The 17,945-nt window shown below is 26.7% G+C and overlaps 3 protein-coding genes across 3 annotated transcripts; 2 read left to right on the top strand and 1 right to left on the bottom strand.

Moving 5' to 3' along the window:
• Window positions 1-78: 78 nt before the first annotated feature.
• LOC119680332 (cyclin-dependent kinases regulatory subunit) lies at window positions 79-1,715 on the bottom strand. The gene is made up of 2 exons (XM_038093097.1): window positions 1,510-1,715; window positions 79-1,352 (listed from the first exon to the last, which is right to left on the bottom strand). The coding sequence occupies exons 1-2, from the start codon at window positions 1,566-1,568 to the stop codon at window positions 1,127-1,129; spliced, it is 285 nt and encodes a 94-aa protein (XP_037949025.1). The 5' UTR covers window positions 1,569-1,715; the 3' UTR covers window positions 79-1,126.
• Window positions 1,716-3,922: 2,207 nt separating this feature from the next.
• LOC119680331 lies at window positions 3,923-8,503 on the top strand. The gene is made up of 2 exons (XM_038093096.1): window positions 3,923-4,820; window positions 8,000-8,503. Exons 1-2 carry the CDS (start codon window positions 4,604-4,606, stop codon window positions 8,191-8,193), a joined length of 411 nt encoding a protein of 136 aa, XP_037949024.1. The 5' UTR covers window positions 3,923-4,603; the 3' UTR covers window positions 8,194-8,503.
• Window positions 8,504-12,768: 4,265 nt separating this feature from the next.
• On the top strand, window positions 12,769-16,157 carry LOC119680330 (transmembrane protein 216). Its single transcript, XM_038093095.1, has 2 exons — window positions 12,769-13,094; window positions 15,887-16,157. The coding sequence occupies exons 1-2, from the start codon at window positions 12,839-12,841 to the stop codon at window positions 16,078-16,080; spliced, it is 450 nt and encodes a 149-aa protein (XP_037949023.1). The 5' UTR covers window positions 12,769-12,838; the 3' UTR covers window positions 16,081-16,157.
• The last annotated feature ends 1,788 nt before the right edge of the window (window positions 16,158-17,945 follow it).

The following is a 17,945-nucleotide window of genomic DNA, read 5'->3' as shown; positions in this document are numbered from 1 at the left end:
AATAAACCTTTTTTTGCAATCGTCGCTTTACCTACCATTCACCAGTGTCTCTTAAATGCAAAGTACATTTTGTAAAGCTGATTAAAGTAAATAATGTGTTTTATTAAATATTCATTTTTATAAATAATGAAAAAAACAAAGTCTTTGAAATTCTGAGAGATCAATAGACGGTCTTTCAGAATGTACTACTATAGTAGTGTCTCTTAGATGCAAAGTATATGTTTTAATATCTACTTCAGTAAAAAAAGAACATTATTTACAAATGATTTAACAGTAATAAGTTATATTATTAAATACGCCTTCTTATAAATAATGAAAAAAAAAATATTTGCGGTTCTAAGATCAATCGACGATCTTTCAGAATACAGTATTGTTGTAGTAGTGTCTCTTAGATGCTTTTTATATCTACTTCAGTAAAAAAAAAAAGAATATTTAAATATTCTTTCTTACTATATAAATAATGAAAAAAACAAGTTCATTACGAGTCTGAGAGATCATTCGACGATCTTTCAGAATGTAATACTTTAGTATCTCTGACATCGAAGGTACGTTTTAATATCTTCTTTAGTAAAAAGAAGAATATTATTTACAAATGATTAAACAGCAATAAGTTATTTTATTAAATATTCTTTCTTATAAATAATAAAAAAACAAACCAATTCTTTGCGATTCTGAGAGATCAATCGACGATTTTCCAGAATGTAGTACGCTAGTGTCTCTTATATGCAAGAGACTTCAGTAAAAAAAAGAATATTATTTACAAATGATTTAACAGTAATAAGTTATTTTATTAAATACTCTCTTATAAATAATAAAAAAAAATTCTTTGCGATTGTCGCTTGTACTATAAAACTTTGTTTTATACACATGTTAAGTATAATAAACTTAAAAAAAATTCTTATTGTTTTGTACATTGTGCTTGTACTAATATAAAAAATAAAATGGCAAAAACGTAAAGTAATTATAAAGCAAAAGTTTGTTTTATACACATGTTAAGTATAATATGTAAACTTAAAAAGAAATTCCTTATTGTTTTGTACATTGTGCTTGTACTAATATAAAAAATAAAATGGTAAAAATGTAAAGTAATTATAATGAAGAGTTTGAAAAAAAAAATTAAAATTGTTTATTCATTATTAGTTACTGCGTCACTACCAGTTGCAGCTTGGCTTGTAGCTTCCCCGTTGTCAGTACGTGGGCGCCGAAATAATAGTATGTGTGGTTCAGGATTGTGTATCATGAAGTGCACCCATCCTGCGCTTTGCTGTACACCAAGATTACGCCATTCTGTTTCAGTCATCAAATGTGACTTCGGCACTGACTTGCTCAATTCCCCCGGCAGTATAACGTGCCTAAAGAAAAAACAAAACAAAAGTACAGTCAGATTCTATTGTACCACAATAATAACAAAATAATGTTATACATTTGCGCACGATTTTCTTAAATTTCTTACATTTTCTTTACGTATTTATAGGTTGTTAATGTTTTTTAATATATATATGTACTAACCTGTATTCGTAAATATCATCATAATATTTTTCAGAATACAAAATTTGATCGTTTGGCATTGTTACAGTTTATTTTACCCAAAATTTTTTAAACAATTTACATTGAAACAGTGTTTTTTAAATAGAAAATCAACAAGTAAAACTTAACGAAACCTTCAATCAATTGCTGTCAAATAAGTAAGCACGCAGGGCTGCATTCTTTAAAAATACTAAATAATAATTTCGGAAAATATTACTTTTATAATTGATTACATGCTGATTTGGGATACAAGAAGAATTTCATGAATATGTACGTTCATATTTTCAAATAATTTACTACTACTTGATCAGATTTGACTCTTTGAAAATTGTATTCCTTTGGCAAAAAATTTTTTATTTTATATCTAACTAAACTTTGTAAAAATAATATTTATATATATATATATATATATTATATATATATATTATTTTATGTTTATATGCAAATAACTTTATATAAATATAGTTAATAAGTTAAATAACTTTATATATATATTTACTGCTATGTTGTGGCTAATTGAGTTAGTGCTAAGTTAATTTGAAGTAATTTGTATTGTTTATTTACATTGTTGATCCTAGCAATATTGGAATAAAGTTTAAGCAGCATTTTTATCGAAAATTGGAAACATAAAACAGTTTAACAGTTTAAAGAGTTGCACAAAATTATAATGAAAGTGTAATAAGTATTGTGAATTTAATTTCTAATACACTTTTAAATAAATTGTATAATAAAACTTTAAATGTCATTTAAATGTTTGCGGTTTACATACATTAAAAAATAAAAAAGTGTATGACGAGATAACTACGGATATACAATTCGACCCGTCGAAAGCACCTTATATTAAAAAAATTTGGTTATAATAAACAAATCAAAAAGGAATAAATTTTAATTGTAAATAACATTGGGACTGTAACAACGGATTTTACGAACATTGCATGTGATAATAATGACAGTAAAGCAAATACACATTAAATAGTAATAATTAAGAAAAACAACAACTGTTGCAAAAACAACAATACAAGAACAATGAAAGCCTTCACTCAATTTTCGAATTTGACACACTTTTTTTCTAAATTATAGATATTATATACTGTTTAATAGAGTATTAAACATTGCAGCATCTACAATCTTCTAACCATTTATTTCATTACATATATATATATATAATATACTATATAATTGATAGTATATTACTCTGAAACATATAAAAAATATATTTACTTTCATTTATTTTATATATTATGGCCGTATGCGAATTCGAGTAAATTGAGGGAAAGTAAATTGAAGTTTCTTAGGAATTTTTTGCTGTGCACTTATGTAAATATTTATTTATTTATTGCATTTATTCATTATTTTTGGTTTAAAGTTTTCAAATTTATTTATTAAACAACTTATAAAATTTTCACAATAGTAACACCTAATTTACCTAATTTTTATCTTACTTACCCTACTCGAAATTCTGCAAAATACCAACATTTGCTCATCAATTTACCATCAATTATCATCAATTTACTCAAACTCTCAAACGGCCTCAAACTCAACATGTATGATTAAATTGAAACAAATGTTGAGTTGGTAGCACTAAAAGATGTTTCTGTGTTTATTGAAAAACAAACATTTTTTTTATGATTTGACAATAGTTGTTGCTACTATTTAAGCGCACGCGCAGATTAGTGGCGCAACGTTCAAAAATCAAAACAACAAATCTTTTGGGTATGTCAACTGTGTTGTGGGGAGAGGCGGTACATGCTCCAAAGGAATACGAATGACAGTGCTAAGTGAATAGTACAAAAACAGATAATGATAATATTGCTCCAAAAATTGTGGGTGGAAGGGCAAATTAATAAAAATTGCAAAAGAAGCAAATATTTTTCATTCGGTTCGTCGACATTCCATGAATTGAACGGTGTACACATAAAAATAGATTCTAAAAAGCAACTTAAAAAATGATTTAAAAAAGTAAAAAGCGCTTATACATATGTAATATATTCGATAATAGTAAATTTCTAATAAACATTCTAAAAGCTTTTTCAGTAATTTTAAGAGTAATTAAAAATCCACAATTCGTAAAAATAAAACAGTGACGATGTTAAGAAAATGCAAATGAACAATAATACATCAAAGGCTATGGAATTGATTAAAAAGTGCTCTTTTTTTGACATTTTTTTAAAGCAACAACATTGCATTTTTGTAGTTATTTTTGTAACAAAATAAGCACAAAAGATTTGAAAGAGTAAATTAAAAACGGGAAAAAATTATGATGTATCATAACCGAAGCAACGATAGCCAATGGAAGAAATTTCAAGAAAATTCGACATATTTTATAAAAATTCATTAAAGGAGTATCCAGTAATAGATGTTTAAAAATGTTTAAATAAATATTTGATATGCGCTTATATACAAACTTTTTTTTTTTAGTTTAGTTAATTAAAATAAAAACGAAGATTAAATAATATGTGCGAATGTGTGTACTCTGGCGTGCTAGTGTGTGTGAGTATGTTCAGAATAGATATGCGTAACAAAAATCCAATAAAAAAATTAGAACACATGTAAATTTCATTTGCACTCGTGTATAACCGCGTTAATATTAACATAGCTATAATTTAATAAAAAAAAAAGGTATATGTCGATAAAAAAATATATATGTGTAAATTAATTTAAACTGATATACCAAACAAATTTGCCAAACACATAATGAATTCCCTTGACGACCGCGACAACTAACAATAATTAACAATTAGCAAGAAGGACGTACCCAAAAGGCCACAACTAATGTGTCACTAACCGTTAAGCATAACGAGTTTTTTTTAATTCTAACAACAACGCCAGCTCAAGAATGTACAGTATGAAATAACGTAATTTTTTACATGCCATATTATACTTCACTTTACTGGTCGAGTTCGAGTTCTATTGAGCTGTCCTATTAAATAATTGGTAACAGGTGAAAATTTTGTCATCTAACTGAATAGCAGCAAAGCAACGGTAAACCAGAAACAGAAACAGCAACAACAACTTTAACACAGCTTTTTACACAATAAAAATTCAGTTCCAAACTCGGTGACGTAGTCAAATTAAAATGAATGCGAGTCTCATGTATGAAATTCTCATGTACTTAAATTCATTTTATTTTGGTATGTATGCCGCCTTTGAGATTGGTGTCGGCGTGTTGAAGGGAGTTAACTTGCATTACGATGAAAACATATTTTTAAAGGAAGCAGGTATATTGCTAACATTATGCGTTGTGGAGACAATTCGAGTTGTGTTGGGACGCAAGTGTAGCCTGAATGATCGTGGTAAGTAACATACAATAATATTCTAAATGTTTATATAAACCTTGTATGCTTCTATTTATTTAAATGCACTATAATTAAATTTTATTTTATTTATTTGAACAAAGTGCATATAAGTATGTATTTACATATGTGTTTTAAATATAGGTTAGGGCATAGCATTGACATTCAATGTGGCAACCACATACGGTAAACAGTCTATAGTAATAGCACATTAAAATTAAACTGCAACTGTTGTTGATCAATCTGATATATCAAATGTACAATAATTAAATTTTATTTTATTTATTTGAACAAAGTGCATATAAGTATGTATTTACATTTGTGTTTTAAATATAGGTTAGGGCATAGCATTGACATTTAATGTGGCAACCACGTACGGTAAACAGCCTATTGTGATATCACATTAAAATTAAACTGCAACTGTTATTAATTGTGCAAAAAAAATATTCAGAAATTCCAAAATTGTAGTGTTAATAATATTCTCCAAATAAAATCATAAATAAATTAAAAAAACTGTTTCTGTACACCATTTTATAATTTATTTATTTTTTTTTGCAAGAAGCAACAACTATTAATCATTCAACTAACATTAATACGGAGCAGTGCCATTTTATAATTTTTAACATATACATACATACATATACAGTCAAACTTCCATAACTTGAACTTTTATAACTCGAATTTTCTAAAATTTATACTAAAGTGCAACAGGGTTTAGAGGTTTATATAGAATTACAAAAATATTCTTTAACTCGAAGTCTCCATACGTCGAACCTTTTCTTTCTTTTAGTACTTCGAGATAGGAAAGTTTGATTCTATTTATAAGAATGAATTGGACAGTTCTAATATCAAGAATTATACTATATGGGTTTTATTTGTGTATATTATTTGTAGTTATAAAATATCTTATTTATCTAAAAATATATAATCTTTATTTTAATATTATTATTATATATTATATTTCATTAAATGTAAATATTAAATATATATTCTGCATGCATATTTTTTTAAAATGGTATAACTACGTTGGATGGTTCATTGCTCCAAAAAACAAAAAAAAAATTGTGTAGATGTGATAATTCAAATTTTATAATAATTTCTATATTCTATTTTGAATTAATTAAATTCAATTTTATACTAACGGTGACAAGGATAAATCAACCTTGAATTAAAAAACCTATAAAAAAGTTCGTCGGAATAACTTAAGTTACACCGACTAAAAGCGCGCAAAATTATAGTGGTTCAAAAATATTTCATTTTTAGAAAATTTGAATTAGTTCAAGATTTTTCCAAATTTTTTATTGTTGTTTATGATGGAATAATATTTTTTTGCAAAAAGTTTTTGAAAAATAAATTTCCATCTATTGCACCGTTTCCTGGTAATCGAACTATCAAGTATATCTTCCATTCTGATTGACATACACAAACAAATTTATTTATTCATACGTTTTTAATTACAACAACATATTATTTGTACTCGTTACTACAATTCTTAGAACATTACTAAGATCCATTTTTCTTCCTTGTCACAACTCAAAGATTATTAATTATTTCAGTGGTTTTCATAGTTGTTTATACACCAGCTTAGGTGTAAACAACGCAAATCCGTGGTTTCACAAGAGATTCATTATTTGAGCTTAACTGGGCCTGGTGCACAAGGCCGCCACTGCAACCTAACCAAGTTGACACTCTTTATGGACATTTGTTGACTAATTCTCTATTAATAATCTTCCTTCTTAAGTTATTTAATTTAGCTCTCTCTTGAATCTAGCCGCAAACTACAATATTTTTTTCTTATTTCGCTTATAAATATTAATTATTTTTAGGGTCGTTCTTAGTTTGATATTCATACAGTGTAACTAATATCATTAAATATCAGTCTTATAATTATATCTTTACTAAAATGTTTATAATAAGCAAAGGCTTGACTAACGTAGTAATATTACTCGACAAGTATTTTGTTTTTGCTGCTTTGCACTTTTAATACGTTCCTCTGTTATCGAGCACGTGAATACCCTTAATATGTTTCTCATGAACTTAGTAATCGAGTATTCGTGTATGTATTCACAAATAATGAGTTGTTTTCGAAGAAGTCGGCGAAAAGCGAATGATTTATAAACATAGTCAATACGCTTAAATAAAATAAATATGTTCCACGTTTTACACAAGTAATTAGATATAAAAAACTGATATAAGAAAAAGAAAAAGCACTATTTAGCCTCGGTATCAAGAAGCATTCTAAAAGCCCCAGTTTCTACGTGTTTGAGGTTATAAGACACATTAGATTAGTGGTACCTTTTTTAAAGGCATTTTTGTTTTAATAATCTATTAAGATCTATCAATAATCTATGAAGGAGTCCTGGTTTGTAGATTGCTAATAAAAGCATTTTTTTTTAAGAATACACGACGATAATTGTCTTAATTGTGAGGTGTTACAGGACATTTCTTGAAGTGAAAAAAAAAAACTCAATGCACGAAAATTTTGTATATAGGAACTGACAAATTACAGTTTTTTTTAAATTAGGTGTGTCTCTGAATTTGTAGAAGCACCGTGTAGCAGTTCTTGTTTTTGAAAATCATGTTCGAAAATAAATTTCATTTACCTAAATCTTCATTCATCTAATCTTTTAAAAATAATTGTTTTAGACTTTTAAAAATCAATGCAATTTTTAAGGTGAAGCTTAAAATGGAAACTTAAAGCTCTTAACAGCTCTTTAATTTATTATTATTATTATTATTATTATTGTTAGGGGATGTACCCGGAACTTTATTGCTTTCGCTAAAATAAATTTTTTAATCAAAGTGTGACACGCCAAGAATCCTTATGTAGGCCAAAGTAGCTAAGCCACAAACTATATCACAGCACTTTATCCTTATTTTATTGCCAGACCATGCATTCGTATCAATTAGATCAAATACTCTTTCCTTCTTATCTTCCTTCTAGTACTATTTCATTACCTTAATCAAATCTCATCATATTTCGCTTGTTATTAGTCAGTAATGTTGTAGTCGAAGTGTACTTTATGTTTGTTTCCAAAAGTGACGGGATCTTCCAAAATGACATTCATTCATGAGTCTTTCAGTTTTTCTCTAATTTATTTAATTATTTATTATTATAAAAAATTTCACAAAATTTCTATTTGTATTGTATTTAATATATTTATTTTAATTTCTTACAGGTTGGCAAGCAATAGCATCCGTAATATTAACACTGCCCAGTCTTGCTATTGTTATATATTTATGTTGTTTTCAATCCTTCGTTCTAAAGCTCGAAATAATTCTGAGTGCCTTAATGATAGCCCTACAAGTGGCTGAACTAATCTATGCGTGTATATTCATTTGTACTATGTGTCGACCGGTAACGTATACCTAGCAGTTGATTATGAACCATCGAAATCAGCTAAAGTGCACCAAATTTTTCATATACTGATGTAGTTTGTAAATATTACTATATAAACAAATGCGAGCTCACTTGTATATAACAGAAAATTTATAAAAAAAATAAACAATAATTATAATACGAAAAGAAAATAATAGTCATACAACAAAAATCCTAAACAGAAGAAATGATAATGTCTAAGTTGCGAAAACGATTGAACTTAATTTACAAAAATTCCGTATGAATTGCGATGAAATATTTAGGTTCTGGAATCATTCTTTTGTTTAAATAAAAGTTATTACAATTGAGGTAAGTGTAAATAACAAATAACCAATAACAAATAACAAATTTATTACTGAATATATTCTGGAAATAACATTGGAATTTCACAATCTAATTTTCATTCGTTCGATTAAATCACTTTAACAGATTTTACATACAAAAGAATCTTCATTAACTAGTACTTTTTTAAAAACTTGTTATGTATAATATATATATATACAGGCTCGTTACCAGAAATGTACACTAAGGGGGAATGTTCCTCAGTTTCTCAAACCATACCTTGGCTGCAGGCCTTTATGTATATATGATATATTTTTTTGAATTTCATAATCTGGATTATGGAGTTATGATTATGTAGATATAAAATATTACAGAGCGTCTAATTCATTCATGTTCCAAATCAATATCAGAGTTCTGGGTTTTGAATCGTAATATAATTCGACATATCAGGAACTCATAATATCACTGTTATAACTTTTTCTTTATTAAAAAGCTTGATATAATAATACCAATACAAAATAAATAAATACAATATTTAGTAAAGTGCCGATATGATTAATATTCGATATTGATAATGTAGGTTTAGTTTAATGATCTTTAAAATCGACTTATTGTAGCCTATATTTCGAACTTAATATTTAAAATGACTAGGGATTTAAATATTTTCCTATTAGCTCATTAGATTTCGTCACCATTATTTAATATGTAAACGTTATTAAATAAAACCATCTTTTTGATTTAATTAATAACTCAATGTCAACACCTAATCTCACATGAAATTAATTTATGTTAAATATAGTTGTTAATGAGAGATACTCTGAATTTGGGTGCAGACTATTTTAGTCAGACAACATGTAGTTGGTGTGCATGCGCTATACGATGATAGTAAGTTTAAATTTTAAATATTAGACCAAAAGAATTCTGCGGTCCTGTATGAATCTTAAACTTAAAATTAATGAGTGGCTAGAAAAAGTAGCTCAGACTTATTGGGGTAATATAATTGTCTGCAGACAAGCTAAAGAATTCCTGCCGAATCGATCAAAAGTCAAAACTAGGGAGCTATTAATGCTGAACAGAAAAGACATCCGACTTATCACAGGGTTTTTCACTGGACATTGCGGACTCAAAAAATATCTATCGAATCTAGGTATTACAAGGGACCATAGTGGGTTTGTCAGAATAATCTTCAAAGGATGCAGTGACAGTCATAGTTCCCAACCCTTTCAAAATCTATCTATCTATCTAAGTTTAAATTTAAATTACCCTATGTTAAAAACCAAGAAAACGATTCTAGTGTCTTACAATACTTAGAGTCCATAATCGAGCATAGGTTCTATTGCTTTAAATATGTTTGTTTACTCATCCTAACAGCAGCTGGAGAGCGCTTTTACCATATTCTTGGGACTTTTCAACGAATCACTTAACGTAGTAGGATATTTGGAATATATCAGTAGACAATGAACATCTGCATTTATTTATAAAGAAGAATGAAACTAATTTTTACAAAAATATCTGAACTTATCTTAAAGCATAAATTAGACCTTTTTATAGAATTTATATTGAATTATATATAGAATAGGTACCCTTTTTAGTGTTCGTCGTTATTATAGGAATATGTAAATTAATATTGGGTGTTAACTTTAAGATAACAATATTAAAACTTAAAAAAAATTTTTATTTCTTCACTGCTTTATTAAATAAATTATATTATATTTTTCGTAAATATTGTATATCAAAAATATGTACATATTCTGTAGATCAGCGTATATTTCATTAGTTTATGTTAAAATTTTTGTTGCACCAATAAATGTTTAATTTATGACCTTTATAAACCCATAATTTATTACTGTTTTTTTTTTTAAAGTTTTATATATTATATTAGTTTAAATTAAAATTTAACAGATTGTTTATGTAGCTTAAATATCTTTAGCATTTGTTCTTTTCTTAATATATTATGTTATTTTCAATTCTTAAACAAATGAAAATTTTTATGGCTATTCGTTGACGTTGTATTTAGTATAAAAGTATGAATCACAATTCTATTTTATATTAAATTTTAAATTTAATTACCATAACTATTGTGTATATTGTTTCGATACTAACACGACAAGTCACTATTGCATCAAGATATAGACTAAATGTTGATCTTTTGTTCTCAAGGCGTGCTCGCTGCAGAATTGGTTCTGCAGAATTGGCATCTGTAATTTATAAGTTACAATATAAAAATAGCCGCTCAAATTTAACAAGGCAAAAGGTGCAAGAAAGAAATTAAAAAAGATTTTAATTAACCGAATCAAACACAAATTTATTTTAATATTGTATTATTGGAGGAATCATTAAAACAGAGTCTTAGTATTGCCCCGAATTTATGTTATGCACAATACCCCGAACAAACGGCATATATTTGAAATGTTCCAAATTATGCATCTGTAAATTCTGATATCCCTGTAAGCAGAGATTTTGTAACACCTTTGCATTTAGGAGCAGATATTATTTATAAACAATATTTTAATAAATGTGCACAAAATAGTTTGATATTAACGAATAAATGTTGAATCATGTAATATATAAACGGAAAATTTTAATAAAAATATTACATTTCTTTATTAACTTTATTTATATATAATGACCATTCTTTTTTAAAAATTCCACAATTGAATGATATATAGACACTGTCAGGAACCATAAAGATGAATGATATAGGTGCAATACTTGTTCATATTCAATTTCCAGAGATACAAAATCTACAAAAGAATCTACCAAAATATAAGTTCAAGTGCCGGGTACCAAATGGGATCAACAAAAATACCCAAAAATATGTATATATGTATTCATTTTACTTTTTACTAATTCTTAAATACTTTTTTAAAGAAAAGCCACTTAGAAGTAATAAATAAATATATATAAAATGAAATTTACAGTGTAAAGAGCAACTAAAAAATTTACAGTAGAATTCCACTCTTCTTTATTTGGTAGAGAGGTTTCAAAAAGCACTTCTTTGTTTTAATAATCATTTTGATTCTTTAATAAATATTAATAATTTTTCTATTGAAGCATAAACGGTCTGAAGACAATATTCTTACAATGTAAACTTTCTTCTTCTTCCTCTTCATCCTCTTCAGTTTCGACAAAAGTCTGAAGTTATAATAGTTGGTCTTTTAATATAAGTTCCTAGAACACAGTTTTTCCTAATCATTTCTAGTTTAGAGACAGAACAACTATTTAGTCTATATAATTGGTTTAATTGGTATCTTTTATCTTAAATGAAAATATTTAAACTGGTTTTATTTTTTTTTCCTGTATTGTTTTGGTTTCCTGCGCAACTTTCTCTTTTGTGAACTGATCTAGTAATGTTGAAGGCATACTCACACTCACACTAAAAAGAGATCATTTAACTGAGTAATAGTTAACATTCCTAAAATGAAATATTAATATTCATCTTTAAATATCATCCAAGTTAATGAATACATCACCCATTAATATTCATTATAATAATTTTTTTTTGGATCATTTAACCTTTAAATTACACCACTGTTTTAAGAATATTATCATAGTCGTGGTCACTATTTGTTTATTATTTATTTATATAATAAAATACACTCTTATATTTTCAGTTGCACTCTTGCATTCATGACCAATCGAAGTCAACGTTTAGAAATTGGGACTTTGAACAATGTTTCCACTATATGTCAGATTCTTAATTCCGTCATTACATAAAACTCTATACATTTCATTTTCATCTCGTATTAAACCAATTTATAAGATCTATATTTCTAGTTACAAAACCAACATGGGAGACACTATATCAACCCCTTGTTCCCCTTGTGTCTTATGCATAAATTTGTAGAATTTGTCCGTTTTCTTCATAAAAGAGGGTTAAAGATTAATCTCTAAGAAGTGTTTAGCATAAGAAGTGTTTATTTTACTTAGGCCCTTAAAAATTAATATCCTTTTCAATAACAAAACACAGCATAAATTTAACTAAAAATATAAACAAAAAGTATCTTCGTAAGTTGTGAACTCATTATATTCTTCTGAATGCAAGAAACGAAATAGTGGTCAGTCTAAAAATACTGTCCCGACTAGACAGACGTTTCGATGCATTTAAGTACTTAATTATTTCGCGAATTCGAAATTAATTTAATTTTCGTTGAATGTGTAAAATGTGCTCTGCTACGCTGCTATTTTCGTAGTGCATAAAATTTTATAAATAAAAAAAATTAAAAACAAAAAATGCAACTAAATAAACTTGCTATATAATGTTAATAAATTAGTTATATACGTATATGTACCTATATATGGTTGGGTACATAAATAATTTAATTACTTAAGTGATTAGTTGTAAAATTAATTAAAAATGCCACCAAAACGTGTTGTGGTACACGTGCCGAAGAAAACTAGTCCCAGTTTAGCCTACGAGGTGTTAATCTATTTAAATTCATTCTATTTTGGCATGTTCGCCTGCTGCGAACTAAGCATGGGTCTCTTGAAAGCCATCAATTTAACATATAAGGGGCATGTATTAGCTCTTGACTCTTGTGTGTTGATTGGTTTGTGTATTTTAGAGACAGTGCGCATTGTAATGGGGCGCAAAGGGTCTTTAGAAGACAAAGGTGCGTAAATATGTATATTTGTTTATAGGGAATACAGCACTTATATGATTGCACATATATTATATATAAATTATGCTCTATATTATAGATATCATACTCATTAACTGCTACAACACATTTCATAATGTGTCAGTTCTTTAATTTTTTAGTAATTAGTCTATATATATTTATTTAGAAATTTGCGTTAAAATAGTTAATAGAGACACAATACTGACCATAAATGATTACATAGATTACATAATACCTGATTATTAATAATCAGAATCGTTATGAAAATATAACAAACTTAAAGACAGTTTAAAATATAAAAAATAATAAGTATAATCTTATAAAAAAAATCTTATAAATCGAAGTTTCTTAATAGATCTATAGAAGGCGATAATTGGTTTTACTATATTTTTTATTTACCCTCAATCTTATGTATGTAATCATTTTAATGGCTTCACGTATCTTAATTTGAGACTTCATTAGATAGAAGTACAGCAGGTGATAATTGATTTTATCATGGCTTCTATTTAACCAAAATCGCATGTTTAAAATCATTTTATTATTTTATCATTTTATTATCAATAATACTGTCTTGAATGAATAATAATTTAATTTTATTTAAATTTAAAAATATTTTAACCAGGGTCCAATAAATGGCAAATGACCGAAATCTTATAATTAATGACAGATGAATATTTATCAAGCAATATATTTGGCAAGTTAAGTCACAAATATGAAAAACAATTAAAAACGAAAAAGTAAAAAATAGGCTAAGGTAGGAATAAAACTGCAGTTAGACGTTTTTGAATATACGTTCAACATTCTCGATCATAGTAACAACGGTAATATAGTGGAATTAATGCTGTGATATTTTGAGGCGCATAAAGTTAGAAGCAAGTGAATAAAACAGGCTTAACTTAAAGGTTCTGAAACCTGGTTTCACAACTTGATATCGGATACACTTTTTATTTACAAAATGACAATAATTTGAAGACTGTAATTGAGGTATCATGATATGTTTCATTTTGCCCGGTTCTTTAATTATTTTTTTGATTATTGGTGTCTTTAAAGTCACGTTGTCAATTTTAATAAAAAATTTATTTATGATGATTTTTATATATTTTTTATCCGGCTATAGGTCACTTTTTGTTAAAATTAAAATTTAATGTTTGTTTAATATAGACAAAAGAATCAAAAGCATGACATATAGATATAGATTTTATTATTATTAATTTATATTAAATATTATATATATTATATTAATATATTAAAAAATATTAAAAAAACATTGAATTTAAATTTTAACAAAAAGTGACCTATATCCGGTTAAAAAATATATACAAACCATTATTAAAAAAATATGTTGACAAATAAATTGAAAATTTGACAAATTTAATTATCGAATTATCTTTAAAGTACTTTACTTATTTTGAAGTACTATTAAAGTTATAATCTATGTCTTGAAGTTATAAGTGACCTCAGGAACTAAAACAGTCATGTATTTAAAAAGTTTTTTTATCATCACTAGCATTACTGCTGTGTTAGGGCTTAGCTTTCTAATTTCTTTTAAGTGCTATTATCATCTAGTTAGTAATAAGTCCCAGTCTGAGATGAATTTTTCAAAGCAACACTTCTTTTATAATTCTTTCGTTAACTTCACATTAGAATAATACCTTATTTTTGGTTTCTGTGGACGATTACTATCGATTTGGGTTAAGTATATAAATTGCCCATTTAAAATGTAAAATGATGTGACACTTTAGTATAATTTTTTTCTTTTTCGTTTTAGACTATCAAGCGCTACAATTGTTTAAAAAAAAACTATTCCATTTATATCCTATGTGTTGTAAAATTTTATTATATATATTTCATTGATATCTATACACATATCCGAAAAGTTCTTTTAAAACTCACAGTGATAGGTTTTTATATCTAATGTTATGTTAATGACTTTTTTGATTTGTAAATCTGATTTCATTTAGATATACTCTCGATCTGTCAAATTTTGTTGCCCAATCGAACATTTATTTTTAGAGTAATCTAATATTTTTGTAGTAGTGTTAGTAGACATCTATATTTTTCATTAATACATATATCGAATTAAATCACACTTTATCTGTTAAACCATATAAAACAGCTGTTAATTTCAGGCTAGAATAGATTATGAAAGGGTTTGGAACTTGTCACCGCGTTAGTGCATCCTTTGAGGATTATTGTGACACACCCACTTTAGTGCTATAAACGAGTAGCAGTTAAGAACGCCATTATGTCCTTTTTGAAGAGATGTTGCCTAATTCCGTTATAAGTGGATAGGCAGCTAATAAGTGCCGAAATCTGAATCTGGTGAGACTATCACAATGACACAGAATATATTCTGCTGTTTCCTCTTCTTCATAACAAAGTTTGCAGCAATCGTCTCTAGTAATACGAGATTCGATAGATATTTTTTAACTCCGTAATGCCTAGTGAGAAACCCTGTGACAAGTTGGATGCCACTTCTGTTCAGCATTAGTAGCTCTCTAATTCTCGTTTTTGATCGCTTCAGTATGGATTTTTTTAGCTTGTTTGCAGGCAATTGTATTAATTTCAGGCTAATTTGTTACTATGGAAAAATATCTAGAGTGTTATTAGGTAATCTCGAGTGTTACACATTTTGCCCTAGACGTACCAATCGAAATTAAAAACTGCACTAAAAGTGTATTTTGATTGAAAAAATTAACCCAGATTTATCAATCGTAAACACTATAAGTCTATAAACGAATAACTTCTAACTTTCATACATTTAATTATTTTTCTATTTACAGGCTGGCAAGTTATATTATCGGTTTTCATGATAGCTCCATGCTTTCTTGGCGTCTCCTATATTCTCCTTTTACAGGAATATAAACTGCGTTTGGAATATGTGCTTTGTACATTACTGCTCGGATTGTATTTTGCCGAAGTTTGGTACGCGATACTATTCGTTTTTTCACTATGTCGTCCAGTAACTTATGATTAGAACTAAAATTTATATATACTATATGTAATATAAATTTTGTAAAATAATTTTCAAATATTATATATTATATAAGAGAAAACAACAACACAAGTAACTAATAAAAAATAGCAATATAAATATTTTTAATTCAAAACAAATTTAAAAATTTTGTAAAAATAGATTATGAGGATGAACATTTTGTGTATGTATAATTCTAAATAAATGAAAAAATTATTATAATTATTATTATATATATATTAATGAATACTAAATGAATAATGTTAACATAAGAATCAATTGGAACCAATATAAGACAACACAAAAATATTTCTCAGACTTCTTAAGACAATTTTTTTGTAAAACATTTAAAAGTTATGAAATATATATATATATAAAAAAAAATAATTTGAAAAAAATGGATTAATTATGTATATTATATATTTTCTGCGTAAATGATTATGAATTGTTTAGTTATATATATTAATTATTATGTTTTTGAATTTTTACACTTAGTGTCTTAAACTAATTTTCTCGCACAATTAATTGAATAAAATAAATATAAATAAATTTTTAAACTATGTAAAACAGAATTAAAATGAAATGAGAAAACTTAAAGTTCATATTGCATACTAAAAAAAATACTAATTTTGTAAAATCCTATATACTAAGAAAATAAATATACACTTAATAAACTGTAAATTATAGTGAAATTAAATCTGTAAATGTACTTTAGAATGGTGGTTCTATTCGGCATAACTGCTGAAGGATCTAACTCGCATGTGTTCTATACAAGCTACTTTTGACAAGCTACTTCAATAGAACAAATATAAAAATAAATAATTAAATCAAATATAATACAAATATTTATATGAAATATGTTTCCTTCGGATGTATGCACATTTCAGTGAAGTTTTAAAAGGCCAAAGAAGGGCAGAAGCTATTACCGGAGCTCAACCCTTACAATATAGTTCCCAATATAAAACCGTCGGAGTACTCATATCTGCCTATGTTACCGGTTTTGCCAATTCTACATAACAAATGTAAAATCTCGAAAAACAAAAAGATTTATATAAATTAAATTTTTATTAGTTTTAAGCAAAATAATTCGTTTTATATTAAACAAATATTGCGTACACGTGTTTTAATAAAATTTAACTGAACTTAATCAATTCGAAAACCCGAGCCCCCCATACATTTTATATGTATATACCAATATATGTATAAATATATTAGTATACATGCAAAAAACATATAAAAAAAATTAATCCCTAGATAAATTGTTCGATTTATAATTAGTAAAATTTTGTAATTTATATACCGACGTTTATATTTTTGTTATTTATATATATACAAACCACAAACATATATATATAAGATCGTTATCTCGTTGAATTTAAATTATAGCAGGACACTTAGACCTGTGAAAATATTAAATATTTTTAGTTAATATTTATAACAATTATTATATTTATTATAATTATTATTATGAAAACGAAATTTGAGTTGAAATAAAATAAAATTAATTATGAATCCTTAATATATGATTTACTATATAGTTGTTAAGTTATTTCATTTAAACATAAAAATTGTTTGACTCGATATTAAAAATTGGTAAGTAAAACAAACATTATTAATAAATCGGATGGTTAAATGCTCCAAAAACGGCCGGATCTACGTCCCGGAGCCATTTGTTCCGTTCAATACCTCCCAAATAAACTTCACAAGCAGGTCCCAGCGGGTTACAACAACAATAAATCAGCTTTAAAATAATTAAGAGTTCCGGAAGTGTTCGTTTTTTATTGGAAGGTGTGATTTGTATTTGATAAAAGTTATTTTCATATATCTTCTCAACAAATCAGGATGATCTTGAACAGCGTGATTGTAGA

Source organism: Teleopsis dalmanni, chromosome 2 (genome assembly GCF_002237135.1).
Source record: "Teleopsis dalmanni isolate 2A chromosome 2, ASM223713v2, whole genome shotgun sequence".
NCBI classification, from domain to species: Eukaryota; Metazoa; Arthropoda; class Insecta; order Diptera; family Diopsidae; genus Teleopsis; species Teleopsis dalmanni.
This window is presented reverse-complemented; position numbering and strand designations above follow the sequence as displayed.